This window comes from Coenobita brevimanus, chromosome 61 (assembly GCF_032717465.1).
Source record: "Coenobita brevimanus isolate Jiangsu-jjx chromosome 61, ASM3271746v2, whole genome shotgun sequence".
In the NCBI taxonomy this organism is placed as follows: Eukaryota; Metazoa; Arthropoda; class Malacostraca; order Decapoda; family Coenobitidae; genus Coenobita; species Coenobita brevimanus.
Window position 1 is genome coordinate 26,761,181 of NC_137014.1, and position 17,391 is coordinate 26,778,571.

The following is a 17,391-nucleotide window of genomic DNA, read 5'->3' on the forward strand; positions in this document are numbered from 1 at the left end:
TAAATAACGGGTTGTGCGTTCTGATGGGCAGCTGGCCAAGACAATTGTGAGAGCACGTGTGTCTTGTCCAGGGAGGACACTCAGCGTTACTACACTGCACCTGAGCAGCGCGTGGACTGGGTGGCACGGCCACACCGCACCTTATATATGCTGAGCGAGGGGCGCCACCAGATGCAACGTGTGCCAGGCCAGTGACGTCACACACACATACACACACACACACACACACACACACACCAGCCAGGCCAGTTATTGATCCGTTCAAACAGGAATGAAGTTGGCGCGAAGATGACATGCAATTCTCCTCTCTCTCTCTCTTTCTCTCTCTCTCTCTCTCTCTCTCTCTCTCTCTCTCTCTCGGCAACAAAGTCATTGATCCGCTGAAAGACTGGAATGAAGATACATCGAAGAAAGGACATGGAGTGCTTCACGCACACACACACACACACACACACACACGTTAACTCAGTCAATAGAAAGCTGTGTTTGGCTTTCTTGTTGCTAACGTGGAAGGTAAGACAGTTCAGGACAGACCTGTGTATTGGAGGGGTAGAAACAGCCTCCATTAACCCCTACACCGCCACAGGTATCACTTAGGCCAGAATGGTGGCAAGAACAAAGACTAAGAGGCGCCATCGTACTGAAGCGATTAATACTAAATACATGAACCATATGTATACAGTATATAATGATATCTACTGTAGGTCATCTTATCACACGGACAAGGACCGGATAACAGTGACTGAGTACCCATTATATAACCTCACTGCCAGCCACACTGCCACACAACGGACACTACCACACCACTACCACAGTACTCATACTACCACACCATTATTACTGCCACACCATTTATGCTACCACACCATCAATACTACCACAGTACTCATACTACCACATCATTATTACTACCACACCATTCACACTACCACACCATTAATACTACCACACCATTAATATTACCACATCATTTATACTACCACAGTACTCATACTACCACACTATTATTATTGCCACGCCATTCACACTACCACACCATTATTACTGCCACACCATTCACACTACCACACCATTAATATTACCACATCATTTATACTACCACAGTACTCATACTACCACACCATTAATACTGCCACACCATTCACACTACCACACCATTAATACTGCCACACCATTCACACTACCACACCATTAATACTGCCACACCATTTATACTACCACACAATACTAGCACAGTACTGATAGTACCACACCATTATTACTGTCACACCATTCACACTACCACACCATTAATACTGCCACACCATTAATACTACAACACAATACTACCACAGTACTCATACTACTACACCATTATTACTGCCACACCATTCACAATACCACACCATTAATACTGCCACACCATTCACAATACCACACCATTAATACTGCCACACCATTCACAATACCACACCATTCACACTACCACACCATTAATACTGCCACACCATTAATACTACAACACAATACTACCACAGTACTCATACTACTACACCATTAATACTGCCACACCATTCACAATACCACACCATTCACACTACCACACCATTCACACTACCACACCATTAATACTACCACACCATTAATACTGCCACACCATTCACACTACCACACTATTTGTATTACCACAGCACTCATACTACCACACTATTAATACTACCACAGTACTCATACTACCACATCATTAATACTAACACACTACTCATACTACCATACCATTTTGTACTATCACACCATTCATACTACCACACCATTAATACTACCACACCATTAATACTACCACACCATTAATACTACCACACCATTAATACTACCACACCATTTGTACTACCACAGTAGCCTACTCATACTACCACACAGTTAATACTACCACACCATTAACACTACCACACCATTAACACTACCACACCATTAACACTACCACACCATTAATACTACCACACCATTAATACTACCACAGCATTAATACTGCCACACCATTAATACTACCACAGCACTCATACTACCACAGCACTCGTACTACCACACCATTCATATTACCACACCATTAATACTACCACACAATTGATACTACCACACCATTAATACTACCACACTACTCATACTACCATACCATTTTGTACTACCACACCATTAATACTACCACACCATTTGTACTACCACAGTAGCCTACTTATACTACCACACCATTAACACTACCACACCATTAACACTACCACATCATTAATACTACCACACCATTAATACTACCACACTATTAACACTACCACACTATTAACACTACCACACCGTTAACACTACCACACCATTAATACTACCACACCATTAACACTACCACACCAATAACACTACCACAGCACTCATACTACCACAGCACTCGTACTACCACACCATTCATACTACCACACCATTAATACTACCACACCATTAACACTACCACACCATTAATACTACCACACCATTAATACTACCACACCATTCATGCTACTACACCATTAATACTACCAAACCATTAACACTACCACACCATTAATAATACCACACCATTCATACTACCACACCATTCATACTACCACACCATTAATACTACCACACCATTAATACTACCACACCATTAATACTACCACACCATTAATACTACCACACCATTATCACTACAACACCATTAATACTACCACACCATTAATACTACCACACCATTAATACTGCCACACCATTAACACTACAACACCATTATCACTACAACACCATTCATGCTACTACACCATTAATACTACCACACCATTAACACTACAACACCATTAATATTACAAACCATTAATACTGTCACACCATTCACACTACCATACCATTCATACAACCACACCATTTGTACTACCACAGTACTCATACTACCACACCATTTGTGCTACCACACCATTAATACTGCCACACCATTTGTACTACCACACCATTAATACTACCACACCATTAATACTACCACACCATTAATAATACCACACCATTAATACTACCACACCATTAATGCTACCACACTATTTATACTACAACGGCATTCATGCTACCATGCTATTTATACTACCTCATCACTCATACTATTACACCACTCATACTCATACAGCCACACTACTCATACTACCACACTACTCATACTACCACACTACACACTATACCAAGCTACTCATACTACCACACCGCGTATAATACCACAGCATTCATACTACCGCACCACTCATTGTATCTTACCATTCACACTGCCACACCATTCATACTACCACACCACTCCACTCATACTACCATCACTCATTGTAACTTACCATTCACACTACCATACCATTTACACTCCTACACCATTCATACTACCACTCCATTCATACTACCGCACCATTCAAACTACCACTCCATTCATACTACCACACCATTCAAACTACCACACCATTCATACTACCATTTCATTCATACTAGTACACCACTCACACTACCCCACCATTTACACTATAATACCACTCATATACATACTACCACACTGAACATACTACAGAACCACTAGTACTACCACACCACTTACAATGCCACACCGCCCCCACTCCCACCACTTACATTACCACACCTCTCACACTACCACACCTCTCACACTACCACACCTCTCACACTTCCACACCACTCACTACCACACCACTCACACTACCACACCACTCACACCACCATTCATCTCACACCACCACCCAACTCACACTACCACACCATTCACACTACCACACCACTCACACCACCACCCATCTCACACTACCACACCATGTACACCACCACACCACTTACACCACCACATCACTCACACTACCACACCACTCACATTACCACATCACTCACACAACCACACCACTTACACTACCACACCATTCACACTACCACAACACACCACCACACCACTCACACTACTACACCTCTCTCACTACCACACCTCGCACACTACCACACCACTCACACTACCACACCACTCACACTACCACACCACTCATACTACCATCTCACTCTACCAAGCCACTCACACTACCACACCACTCACATCACACCACTCACACTACCACACTTCTCTCACTACTATACCACTCACACTACCACACTTCTCTCACTACCATACCACTCACACTACCACACCACTCACACTACCACATCACTCACACTACCACACTTCTCTCACTACCATACCACTCACACTACCACACCACTCACACTACCACTCCACTCACCACCACACAACTGATATTACTAAATCACTCCCACTCCCTCGCCACTCACACTACCACACCACTCACACTACCACGCTATTCCCACTCCCTCGCCACTTACATTGTCATACCATTCCTTACTACATTGTCACACCAGTCATACTATCACACACAATATGACACTACCACCACACACACAAGACCACAAATCGCATTACCACTGACATTACTATTGACATCACCACATCACATATATCACCACCCCACCACACTCCCACGCCACCACAACACAACACCACCACGCTACCACACCACTTAATCACCACACCACCACATTAGCACACCACCATACCACCACACTACCTCACCACTTAATCACCATAGCACCACATTAAAACATTACCACACCACCACACCATCACACCACCACACCTCTACACCACCACACCACTCACATTACCACATCATCTCCCCCTCCCACCTTACACTTATCCTATATTGTTTTACTCTTGTCACCACCTGACTATTGTCTTCAGCTCAGGGGACATCCCTCGAACTGAATGTGTTTCAGTTGCTACTGACTCACTCACTACGACAAGCGTTTACGTAGTTGACTAAAATCATCTTCGAGAGGAAACACAGTCAAAAGGACCCCATCGTTCTGCAGGGATTAACGTAGTGCATGAAGGTATTGGCAGGCCAAAAATTTATGACGAGTAGGAATCAGACACACTTTGAACACACGCTGATATATGATTTACAGCCTCCCACTTTCTAATGCCTGTTTCGTAGGCTGTTCAGGAGGGTGTGTCACACCCATTTCTTAGCGATTTATTTGCCACATTACACTTTAAATTTCCCTCAGGTGTTATGTTCACCTTTTTAATATATACATAATTTGGATCAGGAAGACAAAGGAGGATAATGAGGTGTAACATGCAGAACAAATTACGATGAAAACAGGTGTTACAAAATCACAAAAATGCGCTTTAATTACAGCTCTTTGTTACACCTTTTCCTGAGAGATCGACGCTGCATAGTCCGCATTAATAGGCTAATATTTTGTATGCACTCCCAATTTTGACGAATTTGTAGGAAAAGACTAACGAGGCTGAACAAGGAGAGACCTCGATCACTTGATATAAGTAGCAGCAGAGTAACCCCCTATAGTAGTCCCTACTTGCATATTTCCGTTCTGCATATTACTTTTGCACAAAGTGCTAAACTTGACTTTTCTAGGATGATCATCCTACCAATTTTTAAATCTAACCTAACAACCTATCCTAACGTAACCTAACCTAGCTGACTAACAAACTAACCTATTAGTAATTAAGCAAACATAACATAACCAAGCCCTTCCTGGATAATAAAAGGTGCAAGAACGGAAATCAGCAGCCTGGCGCTAGTCATTCTTCAATGACACAGTAACAGACTGAAGACTGCAAATATCATGACCCTGTCAGTCCGTAAAGACTTCACAAATAACACACTTTTACTGTGCCACATTCAGAAATAAACTGGCGTGTAGGAGGTGCTAGGTAGCCTCCTGAACCAAGGAGAAAGAAGTCTGACTACAGAGACAGACAAACTGTAGCAAGTCTGTTACCTTGGTGTAAGTTCGCGCGTCTGTTTATCGTGCAATGTCACACTGAACAAGTTGGAACGGGCAAGGTGTATGTATGTGCGTTTGTTTGTGCACCGCATGGGCTACGTCACAGTGACGTCACACAGTAGGTTGGCGGAGGCTGTGATGAAGCGCCAATATAAGCCAGGCCGACGCCAAATTGGTTCTGTGGCAACCCTAATTTAGTTTTTATAAACTAAATATCACTACCGTTGTGTGATTGATTTTATTCACTTTCGCTTGCTCCGTCTTATATTTAGTTAATTCAAACTAGTTAGGTCTGTCTGAGGAATTAACTTGCATTGCAAATTAGTCCCGTGACTGCCCTAACTTAGTTTTTCTAAACTAAATATCACCACCGTTGTGTGCTTTATTTAGTGTGCTTTCCCTTGCGTGGATCTGCCTAGGTGTGCTGATTTATTTAACAAATTAGTTCACGAGGATAGATTCACTCAAGGAGGAAGGAGATTGAATACCATTATAATTAATTTACTTCAATTCTGCTCATCTGTTCACTGGTGAGCTGACTTGTTAACAACAGCCCAGCAGACTGGCTGAGCACACATTGAACTAAATTAATTACTTTTTTTTTTTTTTTTTGCCGTGCTAAGCCATGCAGGCGTCTAAACCCTCTCGGCCCCTCGGGCTGACTCCCAACCCTCGGCTCAAGGCACCCAAGCCCCACCTTGCCACCACCTCCACTAAAACGCGCATGGGGAAGCCTCCCACCTCTGCTGTCCCCACCACCTCCTTCAAGCATCGCGGCCCCCCCATCAAGCCCGATTGCCATACCACCGCCACGGCCATTCCACCACCTCCTAGCCCTGTGCAAACCCCCACCACTGCCTCTCGCCCCTCGGGCCTCAAACGTGAGAGACGCCCCTCAGGCTCAAGTATTGACTCCGATAGTGGGGACTCCTCCACTCCCGTGTCTGGTGACAACCCTGACTCACCCACCACCCAGCCTCCGACCACCTCTCCCACCACCCCTGCCTCTTGTCCCTCCAAGTCTGCTTGCGTCCATGAGAGTATGGAGACCGCTCCGGACGCTGCCCCAGAACCTATCCCCAGCACTTCCTCTGCCCCTGAACCCACCGCCACTGTTTCCTCTGAGGACGAGGGCTTCACCCTCGTCACAAAGAAACCCAGACGCCCCAAGCAGGGAAACCCCTCCACCCCTGCACCAAGCAACGAGGCCACCTGCTGGTCTCCTCCTGCACCTCGACCATCCGTCACAGTGGCGACACGACTCCCACCTCCCTCACCCCACCTGGCCTTTCGAGTCCCTGCCCAGCAGGGATAATGCTGCAGCTACGAGGTGGTTGCAGCCCTCGAGGTCGCACTCCCTGGCCTCCGGTGTTCCAACCGGATAGCCAAGGACAGAAGGTCCATTCTTGTGCCTCTGGAGGAGGCCTCCTACAATCTCCTCCACTCATATGCACAGGACGAGTCCTCCCCCTTAAAAATCACTGGACTCACCCCAGGACTGCAAACCACCAAGGCAGTCGTGATGGGCTACCCTTGCAGCAGGCCCCCAGCTCTCCTCCTGAACCATCCGCAAGTGGAGTCAGCCGACCGCTGCCAAGTGGCCAAGAACCGGGAGGAGACCCGTCAGGTGGTTGTGACCCTCTGTGGTCCCCTGATGTCAGAGCTGGACCTGGGGAACTGGGGCATTTTCCATCTCCGCCCCTTCACACCAGAACCTCTGTGGCGCTACCGATGCCACCGGTTCGGCCACCACAAGGCCACATGTCACAGGCCTGTCGTGTGCGGCATGTGCAGCGGGTCCCACGACACAGACGTCTGCCTTGCCAAGTTCAAGGCAGGACGGGAGGTCACAGCCCGCTGCCCCAACTGCACAGGCAGACACCATGCATGGCACCCGAAGTGCCCCTCAAGGACAGCCCTAGTGGATCAGGGCCACTGCCACCAAGTTGCCTGTGTCCAGAATCAGCAGAGTCTCAGCTCCACCCCTGCCCCCCCAGGCACTTTCATCTGGGGCACACAAAAGGCATCCGAGGCTCCAGCCCCCCCTCTGCTAACAACGGAGGCCTTCCCAGCCCTTCCCACTCCACAGACACCAGTCTCTGCCGCAGCCACCTCCCCCCTCCCTCCTCCAACCCCAGCCCCTGCACCAACTCACCCTCTGCCTCCAGCCACTCCACGCACCACAGACTCTGCCCCAATGTCCTTCACCTTCGAAGACCTGAGAATCATTGGGAGGGAGATTGCCATCGGCGTCGCCAAAATCCTAGAGAATACCCTGAGACAAAAATTGGACACCAGTCTCATGGTGCAGACAGTGGATGTCATTGTTCAAAACACGGCGAAGGAGTTACACCCCCCCTCATCCTCCCCGCCAACTCCCTCAGCCCCCCTAGTGACAACCACCCCCACTGCCCAGTCTCTCTCACTTCACATTCCGCCTCAACCTCCTGTCTAGCCCCCCACCAGGCCAGGGTTAACCCCTGCCTTGGCTGGGATAGAGGCAGAATGACGCGCCCTCCGCCTCCCCCCGGAGGCCACTCCCCATCCTCCTCCCCAACTGGACTCCCCACTGCCCCCCTCCGGGACTTGGAGTGGAACTGCCTAGGGGCTTGGAGCAAGCTCGCTCACCTTCAAGGGGTGGCTGCCAGGGAGGATGTGCATGTCATCCTCCTGCAGGAGATGCTCCTTCCCCGGGATTCCACTTTCAGACTTGGTGGCTTCAGGGGTCATTTTCTCCCCCAGATCCAGGGCACCACACGGGGATGTGCCATCCTTGTTAGAGATCACATCCCCTGTGCCGAATACAACCCCTCTGTGCACTGTGGAGATGGTGTTGAGGTGCAGGGTGTTGTCCTGCAGCTCGCCACTGCCTCACTCAACGTCTTTAACTTAAACAGGAGCCGTGACTGCGCACTCGATCTGGGTGAGATCCTGGCCCTTGCCGCGGCAGAATCCACCTTCATCGGTGCGGACCTAAATGCTCACCACCCTGTCCTCTCCTCGCCCCTCCCTGCCAACGAGTCTGGGCGGCACCTCGCTGTGACCTTCGAGGAAATTGCGGGAGTTACCTTACTGAATGACCTCTCTGAACCCACCCATGTCAGAGGTGGGAGACTGGACCTCTCTCTTGTCTCCTCGCCCCTCACCAGTGTGTCGACTTGGTCCCTGCATCCTTTCCTCACCAGCAACACTCTGCTACAGTGATGGAACTGCAGATGGCTATCATACCCCCCCCCACCACTGCCCCCCTGCTGGGATCTTCGCATGGCTCGCTGGCAGGAGTACGAGCAAACTGTAGAGGCCCTACTAAGAAACTCTGTTCCCCCGCCTTCCCTCGAGGATCACACCGAGCATGTCGCCCTTATTCTCGGATGCGCTGCTGCAGACAGCATTCCCTTCTCCAGGCCCCCCACCTCTCTCGTCAATGACCATTGGTTCTACGACGAGAGAGTTCGGGAGCTGAACCATCGGCTGAACACAGCTCGCAAGGCTTATCGGAGATGGCCTTCCTCCACCACCAGGAGATATCTGGCTGCAGTAGCGCACCATGCTTCGCATGAAAAACGGCGTTTGAAGGACGAGGCTTGGACAAGGTGGTGTAGATCTCTCGATTCGCACTTCTCCCTGAAGGAGATGTGGACGAGGATCAAACGCGTTTCCAACAACCGTCCTCCCAAATCCCCCTCTCATCCTGATCCTGCCAGAGAGGCCATTTGTCTTGCCTCCCACTGCTCTGAGAGGACCTTGCCCACTAATCTTCCCCAGTCAGTCAGAGACATGCAGACACAGCTCAGGGGCCCGCGAAGGGCCTCTGTCAATGCTGCCTGCTCACGCCCTGACAACACCGATGAGCCCTTTACTGACAGGGAACTGGACGAGGCCCTCCATGGCAGGAAAGACAGCCCCAGGCTCTGACGGCCTAACATACTCCCCCTTTGCACGATCAGGACAGAGGGGAAGAGCTCATATCCTCGACCTTGTAAACCACACGTGGGTGGAAGGACGTCTCCCTGGATCATGGAAGACCACCATAATTCACCCCATCCCAAAGCCACGCGATCCAGCTGCGATGCGGCCCATCTCGCTACTCAGCTGTATTGCAAAAACTGCTGAACGCCTTGTCCTTTCTCGCCTTGCCTGGAAATTAGGCCCGTTGCACCCACGGCTCTTCGCCTACCTCCCTGGCAGAAGTGCCCAGCAGTGCCTTGCCTCTTTTCTGGGCGAGTTGAGAAATGGTCAAGGCATGGCTGTCTTCCTTGATCTGGAGAAGGCCTTTGAGCTAGCTGATCCTGATGCAGTACTGGCGGCACTTGTACAGAAGGGTGTCTGCGGGAGACTCCTCTCATGGATTCACAACTTCTTCATTGGACATGCTGCCAGTGTCCGCTTTCAGGGGCAGCTTTCCCTTTCCTACCCACACGTGAATGGAACACCTCAAGGCTGTGTGCTCAGTCCTCTCCTGTTCAATGTTCTCATTGAGAGTCTGCTGTCAGTCGACTTAAGCAGAGGTATCACTCTCCTCTGCTATGCCAATGACCTGGCGCTTGTCTTCTCCCGTAGGGACTGCTACGAAAGGGCCCCGACTGCTCTTAACCGCCCCCATGACAGATGCTGCGAACTCGGCCTCAAGATCAATCTCGGTAAAACCAAGTTCATGCCCTTTGGCCTACTACCCCCTGAACGTCCACTCTTCCTTGGGGGGCACCAGCTTGAGCTTGTTCGCAGCCATCAGTACTTGGGAGTTTGGTTTGACAGTCGGCTGTCCTTTTCCACCCAGGTACGGTACCTACGGGAGCGCGCTGCTACCAGAATCACTGCGCTAAAAGCCCTCTCAAGCCGGAGCCTAGGTGCCTCATTTCGCATCCTCAGGACATTCTACATACACGCCATACATTCCCTCGTCAACTACTGTGCTATTTGTCTTGCAGGGCTCTCTGGGGCACAATCTCGCTCCCTAGAAGTCCTGCAGAACTCTGCACTGCGTGTGATGGTGGGAGCTCCTCCTTGAACACGAATTGTGAACCTTAGGGTTGAAAGTGGCTACCCATCTCTTCAGCACAGAATCTGGAGTTGATTGAGAGCAGTCTCTGCTTAGCTCTGCCAACTCAGGCCTCACTTACCTGTTTCTTCACTTCTACAACGCACCCTAGAGAGGCCTCCTGACGCACACCCGAACAAGGACTGGGCACACATCACTGCGAATATTATCCATGACCTGGGAGCAAGTGATGCCTTCCTCGGGGGCACAGACCTCCCCGACCCTGCCTACACCCCTCCCCCTCCATGGCTGCCACCCGCGATCCAGAGTGTTGCCCCCTCTGCTGCCTGCTCTAGAGCATCTCTGCCCGCCCTCCTACGCCAGGATGGCCTGAGGAGGATGGCATCACTCTGGACCCCGGGAACAGTCGAATATTTCACTGATGGGTCCGTTACTGCTGAGGGATCTGCAGGTGCTGCATTTGTCAGTGATGGTCATGTCAAAACCTGGCGGCTCCCTTCCGGGGCCACTGTGTATGAGACAGAGCTTGTGGCAATCCTAGGTGCCTTAAGACACGCCCACTTCCACCGCCACCAATGTGTGGTTGTCCACACTTACTTGCTCTCATCTCTGCACGGTCTCCATGCGCGACGCTTCACTGACAATGGGAACCTGCTGACCTCCATACTAGCTGTAGCTGACTCCATTGTTCAGAGTGGAGGGGTAATCCACCTGTACTGGCTGCCGAGCCATGTAGGCATCGCTGGCAATGAGCATGCTGACACCACCGCTCGCTCTGCAATGCTCCACCTTGCCGTCACCTTCCCCCTTAGAATGAGCCGTTTGCTGCTGAAACGCAGAGTCAACAGTACCATCCTACAGCTCACGCGAAGGGACCATGAGACACATGTAGCAGAGGGCTCTTGCTCCGCCACCTGGTATGCTAGGGCTACAAACTATGAGCCCCTGAACACTCCCCCTCACACGCCCAATTCGCTAGTCGTGCGATTACGCCTCCTACAGCTTGGCTACCCTTGTTACTCTCAAATAGCAGGGACTGCCCCTGAACCGTGCCCTCACTGTCACGAAATTGCAGACTGGCCACTCCTCAACTTCTTGCTTGACTGCCCCTCCACCGCCACACTCCGCTCCACCTTGGATGTCAGACTTATAAGAAGGATCTCTCCCTTTGCCACTGCTGCTGAGATCGTCGCCCTTGCCTCAACCACAGTCCTACTTGACACTGTCTCCACTTACCCTCCACCTCGTTAACCTCTCACTAGTGACCACACTATAGGTGGATGATTCCACCCCAACAGTAGCTCTCTTTGAGCCCTGCTATGGTCAAGATTCACTCTGGCGGGCCCATATTTGGCCCGGTCCTCCGAAAGGGAGGAAAATCTACGACAACAACAACAACAGCCTCCCTCTACACACTCGCCCTCACCAGCAGCTGCAACGATGGACGTCCTCATCTACTACTTCCCAACATTCATCCCCAACTCACACATAGACAACCACCTAAACAGTTACTCACTCTGTCCGTTAATCCACAGATTCACCCACCAACTGAGCTGTTACGTGACTGCTGTGTCCAGCCACATCGTTAGCTACAGTAAACTCTACTTCTTTAAGTGACAACCGATACTCAGCAACTAAACCCAGCTGATTTTTTTGTTTGTTTGTGTATAAGTCTTGCAGAACGCCAGACCACGACCTGCCAGTGTTAAGCGATAACGAATAACACCCCCCACACAAAGGTAGGTTGATTGTTCTTTTAAATATACTACCAAACAAAGAGACAGTATTAGGTCTTTTTAATGTAATGACACACACACACACACACACACACACACACATACACACACACACACTTACCATAATATTTTTTAAATCTTATATTATATTACTTGGTTATCGTACCCAGTCAGCATGAGACGACTCAGAAATTAATTATTTTCTTCTCCTACAGGTTCACCAGATGACATCATGCCCCCCCGCACCTGTCCTTCCTTCCAGGCGATTGCACTGCCCACTAACCTGACATCCAATGGTGGAGTGCAATGCAAGACTCCACCAAGGTTCTGCTCCACGCCGCCGAGAAACTACAGTCATTTCACTCCACCAAGAAACTCCCATCATTCCAAGCCAAAAGCCTCCCCTGCCAGAGACACAGCCTCTCTACTGGCCAAACAATTGGTAGGAAACTGAGTTTTTTGTAAGTTTAATTTGTTCATCTTACTGAATTAGCATGACACTGGTGTAGTTACCTTAAGGAACCAAAGAGTCAAACGTGGCTAATAAGGAGGCCAAATTACCATTGTGTGTCAGCACGAGAAACACACTGCATGTGTTCTTATGAACTGTTGGCATACACTGACAGTATTGTTTTGGCAGGAGGAACTATGGACATCAGTGGCGACGGGTGATGTGCAGAGGGTTGCACGGGCTCGTGCAAGACACAGGGCCGGCTGTGACCTGGAGCAGCAGTGGCTGCACACTGCTACATGTGGCAACAGCCAACAACCAGCCAGAGGTAGTGGAGTGGCTGCTGCAGGTGCTGAGTCCCAACCTCGTGCACAAGGCAGGCCTGACCCTGGCCCATCTGGCTGCAATGAAGGGTCACACACAAGCATTAAGGGTCCTGATGGCCGACCCTCATTTGGACCCCTTGGCCCTTGACCCAGCTGGCAACACCTACCACCACTGGGTACGTCACATCATACTCTATCATCCACTCAGCCGGCAACACCTGCTACTACTGGCTACTCACATCAAACACTTTCATCCACTCAACTCCACAGACCCAACAACACCTACTGCCACTGGCTACATCACATAATATGCTGTCATCCCCTCACATTCACCCAGTCGGCAACACCTACCACCACTGGCGACGTGTACGTCACTTCATACACTATCATCCACTCATATCCACCCAGCAGGCAGCACCCACCACCATTGGTTAAGTCACATTATGCACCTTCACCCAATTTTACTTATTTGTTGATTGACAGTCAACGACTAAACTGTCTGTCAACAGTAATTTGGTTGAGTACATAGTTTCACTTGTGAAAGTAAATGAGAAAGTCATGTATTCAGAGTCTTGTCGCATACAGCAGACAGAGATATTACTGCACTATTCAGTCTTTATGACACAACCACTCTCTCTCTCTGTATGTGCAGCTTTGTCTACCACTGTTTGAGGCTGTGGTGCGGTGGAACAAGAAGAAATTGTTAAAGTTAGTGGAGGTGGGTGCTGACCCTGACTTAGATGGTGGGCGTGTGGTTGGAGGGGCACTTGTGAGGGAACTGCAAGTCACCACCTCCCGCCAACTGGCCTCAGCACTCCACAGGAACTATATCCTTCAGTGCTTCACCAAGACCCAACCTCACCAGCAGTCACAGGCAACATCCAGTAATCCCTTCACAACCTCCAATGTCAAAGGACACACACGCCACTTTAGCCAGTTGCCTATAAGTAGTGTGACTTTTAAAATGTGTCACAGTCCTACCACTTAATTATTCAATGATTTTTACTGCAACCACTTAAATATTCAATTGACTGCTCTCCAGTACCAATATAACAATCTGTAGGTAACATAAGTGTTAAGTGAATTATATGACTCCATTTAGTTAGCCAATAAATAGCTTCCTCATAAACTGTAGAGAATAGCAGTATAAGCTGCAGTTACTGGAGCATCAGTAGCAATGACTGTGTTTCCGGCAGGTGGGGTCACTACGGCTACAAGTGAAACCATCCTCTGAAGCAGTGGTTAAGCACAGTGTTGGTGATGATGTCTATGGTGGGAGTGGTGGCTATGTAACCATCTTGAGCTACACCTCCTTCTCGGATTGGTCAGACCTGTCATCTTGATTGTGGCCAGTCATGGCACCCCAGACCATCAGTTCCTAACCTCTGATGGCCACCTGCTGGACTCACGCTGGCTCTGTAATCTCTTCAGGGATTCACAGTGTTCACGCCTCAGAAATAAGCCCAAGTTGTTTATCTTCGACCTTTGTTGCGGCTACTACAGACAAGATGAAGCAAAATGCACTAGAGGTAAAGACAGCAGGGTGGAGGAACCACTGAGAGATACAGTGTGTCTGTACTCCAACAGCGGAGAACTAACATGGTACAACCCCAGCAAGGATGGCACTCCCTTTACCAAGTCCCTTTGTTACACTTTGGCGCATCATGGCCATCAAGAGTTTGGTGACCTGTACCGCCACTTCTTCACCCACTACACCAGTCTGGTGCCCTCTGCCACACCTCACCTCGATTATGTTGGATTATCAAAGAAGTTCTTCTTTTCTTCCAGTAGTTTGTCGTATGGAGTGAAGCTTGGGCGTTGTTGGAAGGACACAAGTCAAGAGTGAGAGCAGTGGAAATGAGTTATTTAAGAGGAGCCTGTGGAGTCACATGGAGAGACAGGCTGACGAATGAGGATATAAAGAAGCGTTGTGGTGTTGATGTGGATGTGATAGGAACCGTTATGAGGAACACACTGAGGTGGTTTGGCCATGTGGAGAGGATGGAGGGTGAAAGACTGACGAAGAGAGTGTATGTGAGTGAGGTGGAGGGGGGAGGAGGGAGGGGAAGGCCGAGGATGAGATGAAGGGATAGGGTGGAGAGGTATATGAGAGAGTGGGGTGTGAGTTGGGAGCAGGGCAGTGAATTGGTGGGGGACAGGGCGACGTGGAGGCGATTTGTTTGTGGCCACCCCAAACGGGATTGATGCGTCTGGCAATAGATAGATAGAGAGACAGATAGTTTGTCGGTTTACACTGGTGCCTGTTTTCAGAAACTACTGACTAGAGACATCTTAGGCATTGGTTGCAAAGAATTAAGTTCCTTATAATTTTAGCACTAGCATTGTAATTCTTTTCTCTCTGTTTAATTAAATACTCGATGCTTACTCTTACAGAAATACATTAATATCATAACATGCAACAAATTGTATAATTAAACAGTAAACTGTTGCACGTATTAAATAACCTAATATATTGTTGCTGAAGGACTAAGTTCAGACTCTCTTATGCGCATTATAATCCATTAAATAACATCACTCATCCTGCAAGGATTTAAAAAAAAAAATCATCAATAGTCATTTAATCATGACAGGTACACTAATCATGATTTATTTTTCTACTTACCAGTATTTGGTAATAATGTCAACTGCTGCCTGGGCTGTTCTGGTCCTGTAGATACATTAATGAACTTTTAGAGAACCTGTAGGCAAGCGCTTTAGAAATCTAGTCCCGTATACTTGTATAGCCATTTTTTTTAAATAAATAATACGAAACGTATTCTTGTGGTATATTTAGTCAATTGTTAGGATAATTAAATTGGTGACCGTATGCTAGTCCAAATCTCTGATATATTTCCACCGCATCTTAGTTGTGATGACAGCCAAAAGACAGAAATATTTCAAGAACCGTCGCATCGCCTGTAATTTGCGCCTTCTTCAGCCGATCCGGAGCCATCGTTCTGCAGAAGCCGAAATCAACCAACCTGGCCACAATTTCACCCCTACTCGTTCTCCGCACTATTATATTGCCCATATGCACGTCTCCGTGTATGTACCCTGCCTCATGGATCTCCAAAAGTTTCTTCCCAAGGCTCCTTATGGCTGAAACAAACGCCTCATTGTCCCTTTCGAACTCAAGAATAAAGTTAGACAAGTTGAATCCCTCCAGGAATTCCATGATAATAATCGGTTTATCAATGGCCACACAGTACAGCATAGGCGCCCCTCCCAGTCCGTGTAAGTCGTGCATCATTCTCGCCTCTTGGTGATACCTGTCTGTCATTTCTGTATCGCGGGCGTTTCCACTTTTCTTACAGGCTAGGACGCCCCTAAACCACACCAGATCCACCCGTCCAAAGGATCCTTTATCCAAGTAGTATATTAATTCCGCGTCTTTTAGAATGCAGTCAGCTGGCTCTAGTAGATCCTCGAATTGCTTTGCAGCCATTGTGATTCTCGAACGTGATAAATAGTGCTAAGAAAATGTGCATGGAGAACAATTATCGAAAAATATTAGAAATTAAGCACTGGAAGAAAACGAAGAAAAGAGATATAGAAAATGAACTGACCGTAAAACACTATATAATACAAAAAGAAAAAACAGACAATGAAATAACTGCCAAAAACACGAAAAGTATAAGAAATCCGGAGACAAATCAACAACAGTCAAAAGCAGAATTTACTCTAACTGAAGACATAGATTAGATAAGCTCGTTGTTTTATAGACATCCCGGAACTGGATACGATATAACCTACAGTCCTTTCCCCTTAACTTGGCCAAGATTTTCGTCAATGGCCCAAAATAATCCAGATGAAATAAAGACACAGATAAGGTAGTTAGTTTACAGATGTCTTGGACAAAATCAGAGATAACCTATAGTTGTTTCACCATAACTTGGTCAAGATTTTCATCTTTTTGAGGCTTGTTTCAGGAAGCTCAGTGGATGGATAAGATGATGCTACGGCTGTTCTTGCTGTCCCGAGCACTTCCTCGTGACTAGC

At 48.3% G+C, this 17,391-nt stretch overlaps 2 protein-coding genes across 2 annotated transcripts; one reads left to right on the top strand and one right to left on the bottom strand.

Moving 5' to 3' along the window:
- The first annotated feature begins 9,949 nt into the window (after window positions 1-9,949).
- LOC145403717 (uncharacterized) lies at window positions 9,950-12,130 on the top strand. Its single transcript, XM_080275399.1, has 2 exons — window positions 9,950-10,870; window positions 10,976-12,130. The coding sequence occupies exons 1-2, from the start codon at window positions 9,950-9,952 to the stop codon at window positions 12,128-12,130; spliced, it is 2,076 nt and encodes a 691-aa protein (XP_080131525.1).
- Window positions 12,131-16,255: 4,125 nt separating this feature from the next.
- On the bottom strand, window positions 16,256-16,837 carry LOC145403718 (serine/threonine-protein kinase PAK 5-like). The gene has a single exon (XM_080275400.1). It carries the CDS (start codon window positions 16,835-16,837, stop codon window positions 16,256-16,258), a length of 582 nt encoding a protein of 193 aa, XP_080131526.1.
- Between the last annotated feature and the right edge of the window lie 554 nt (window positions 16,838-17,391).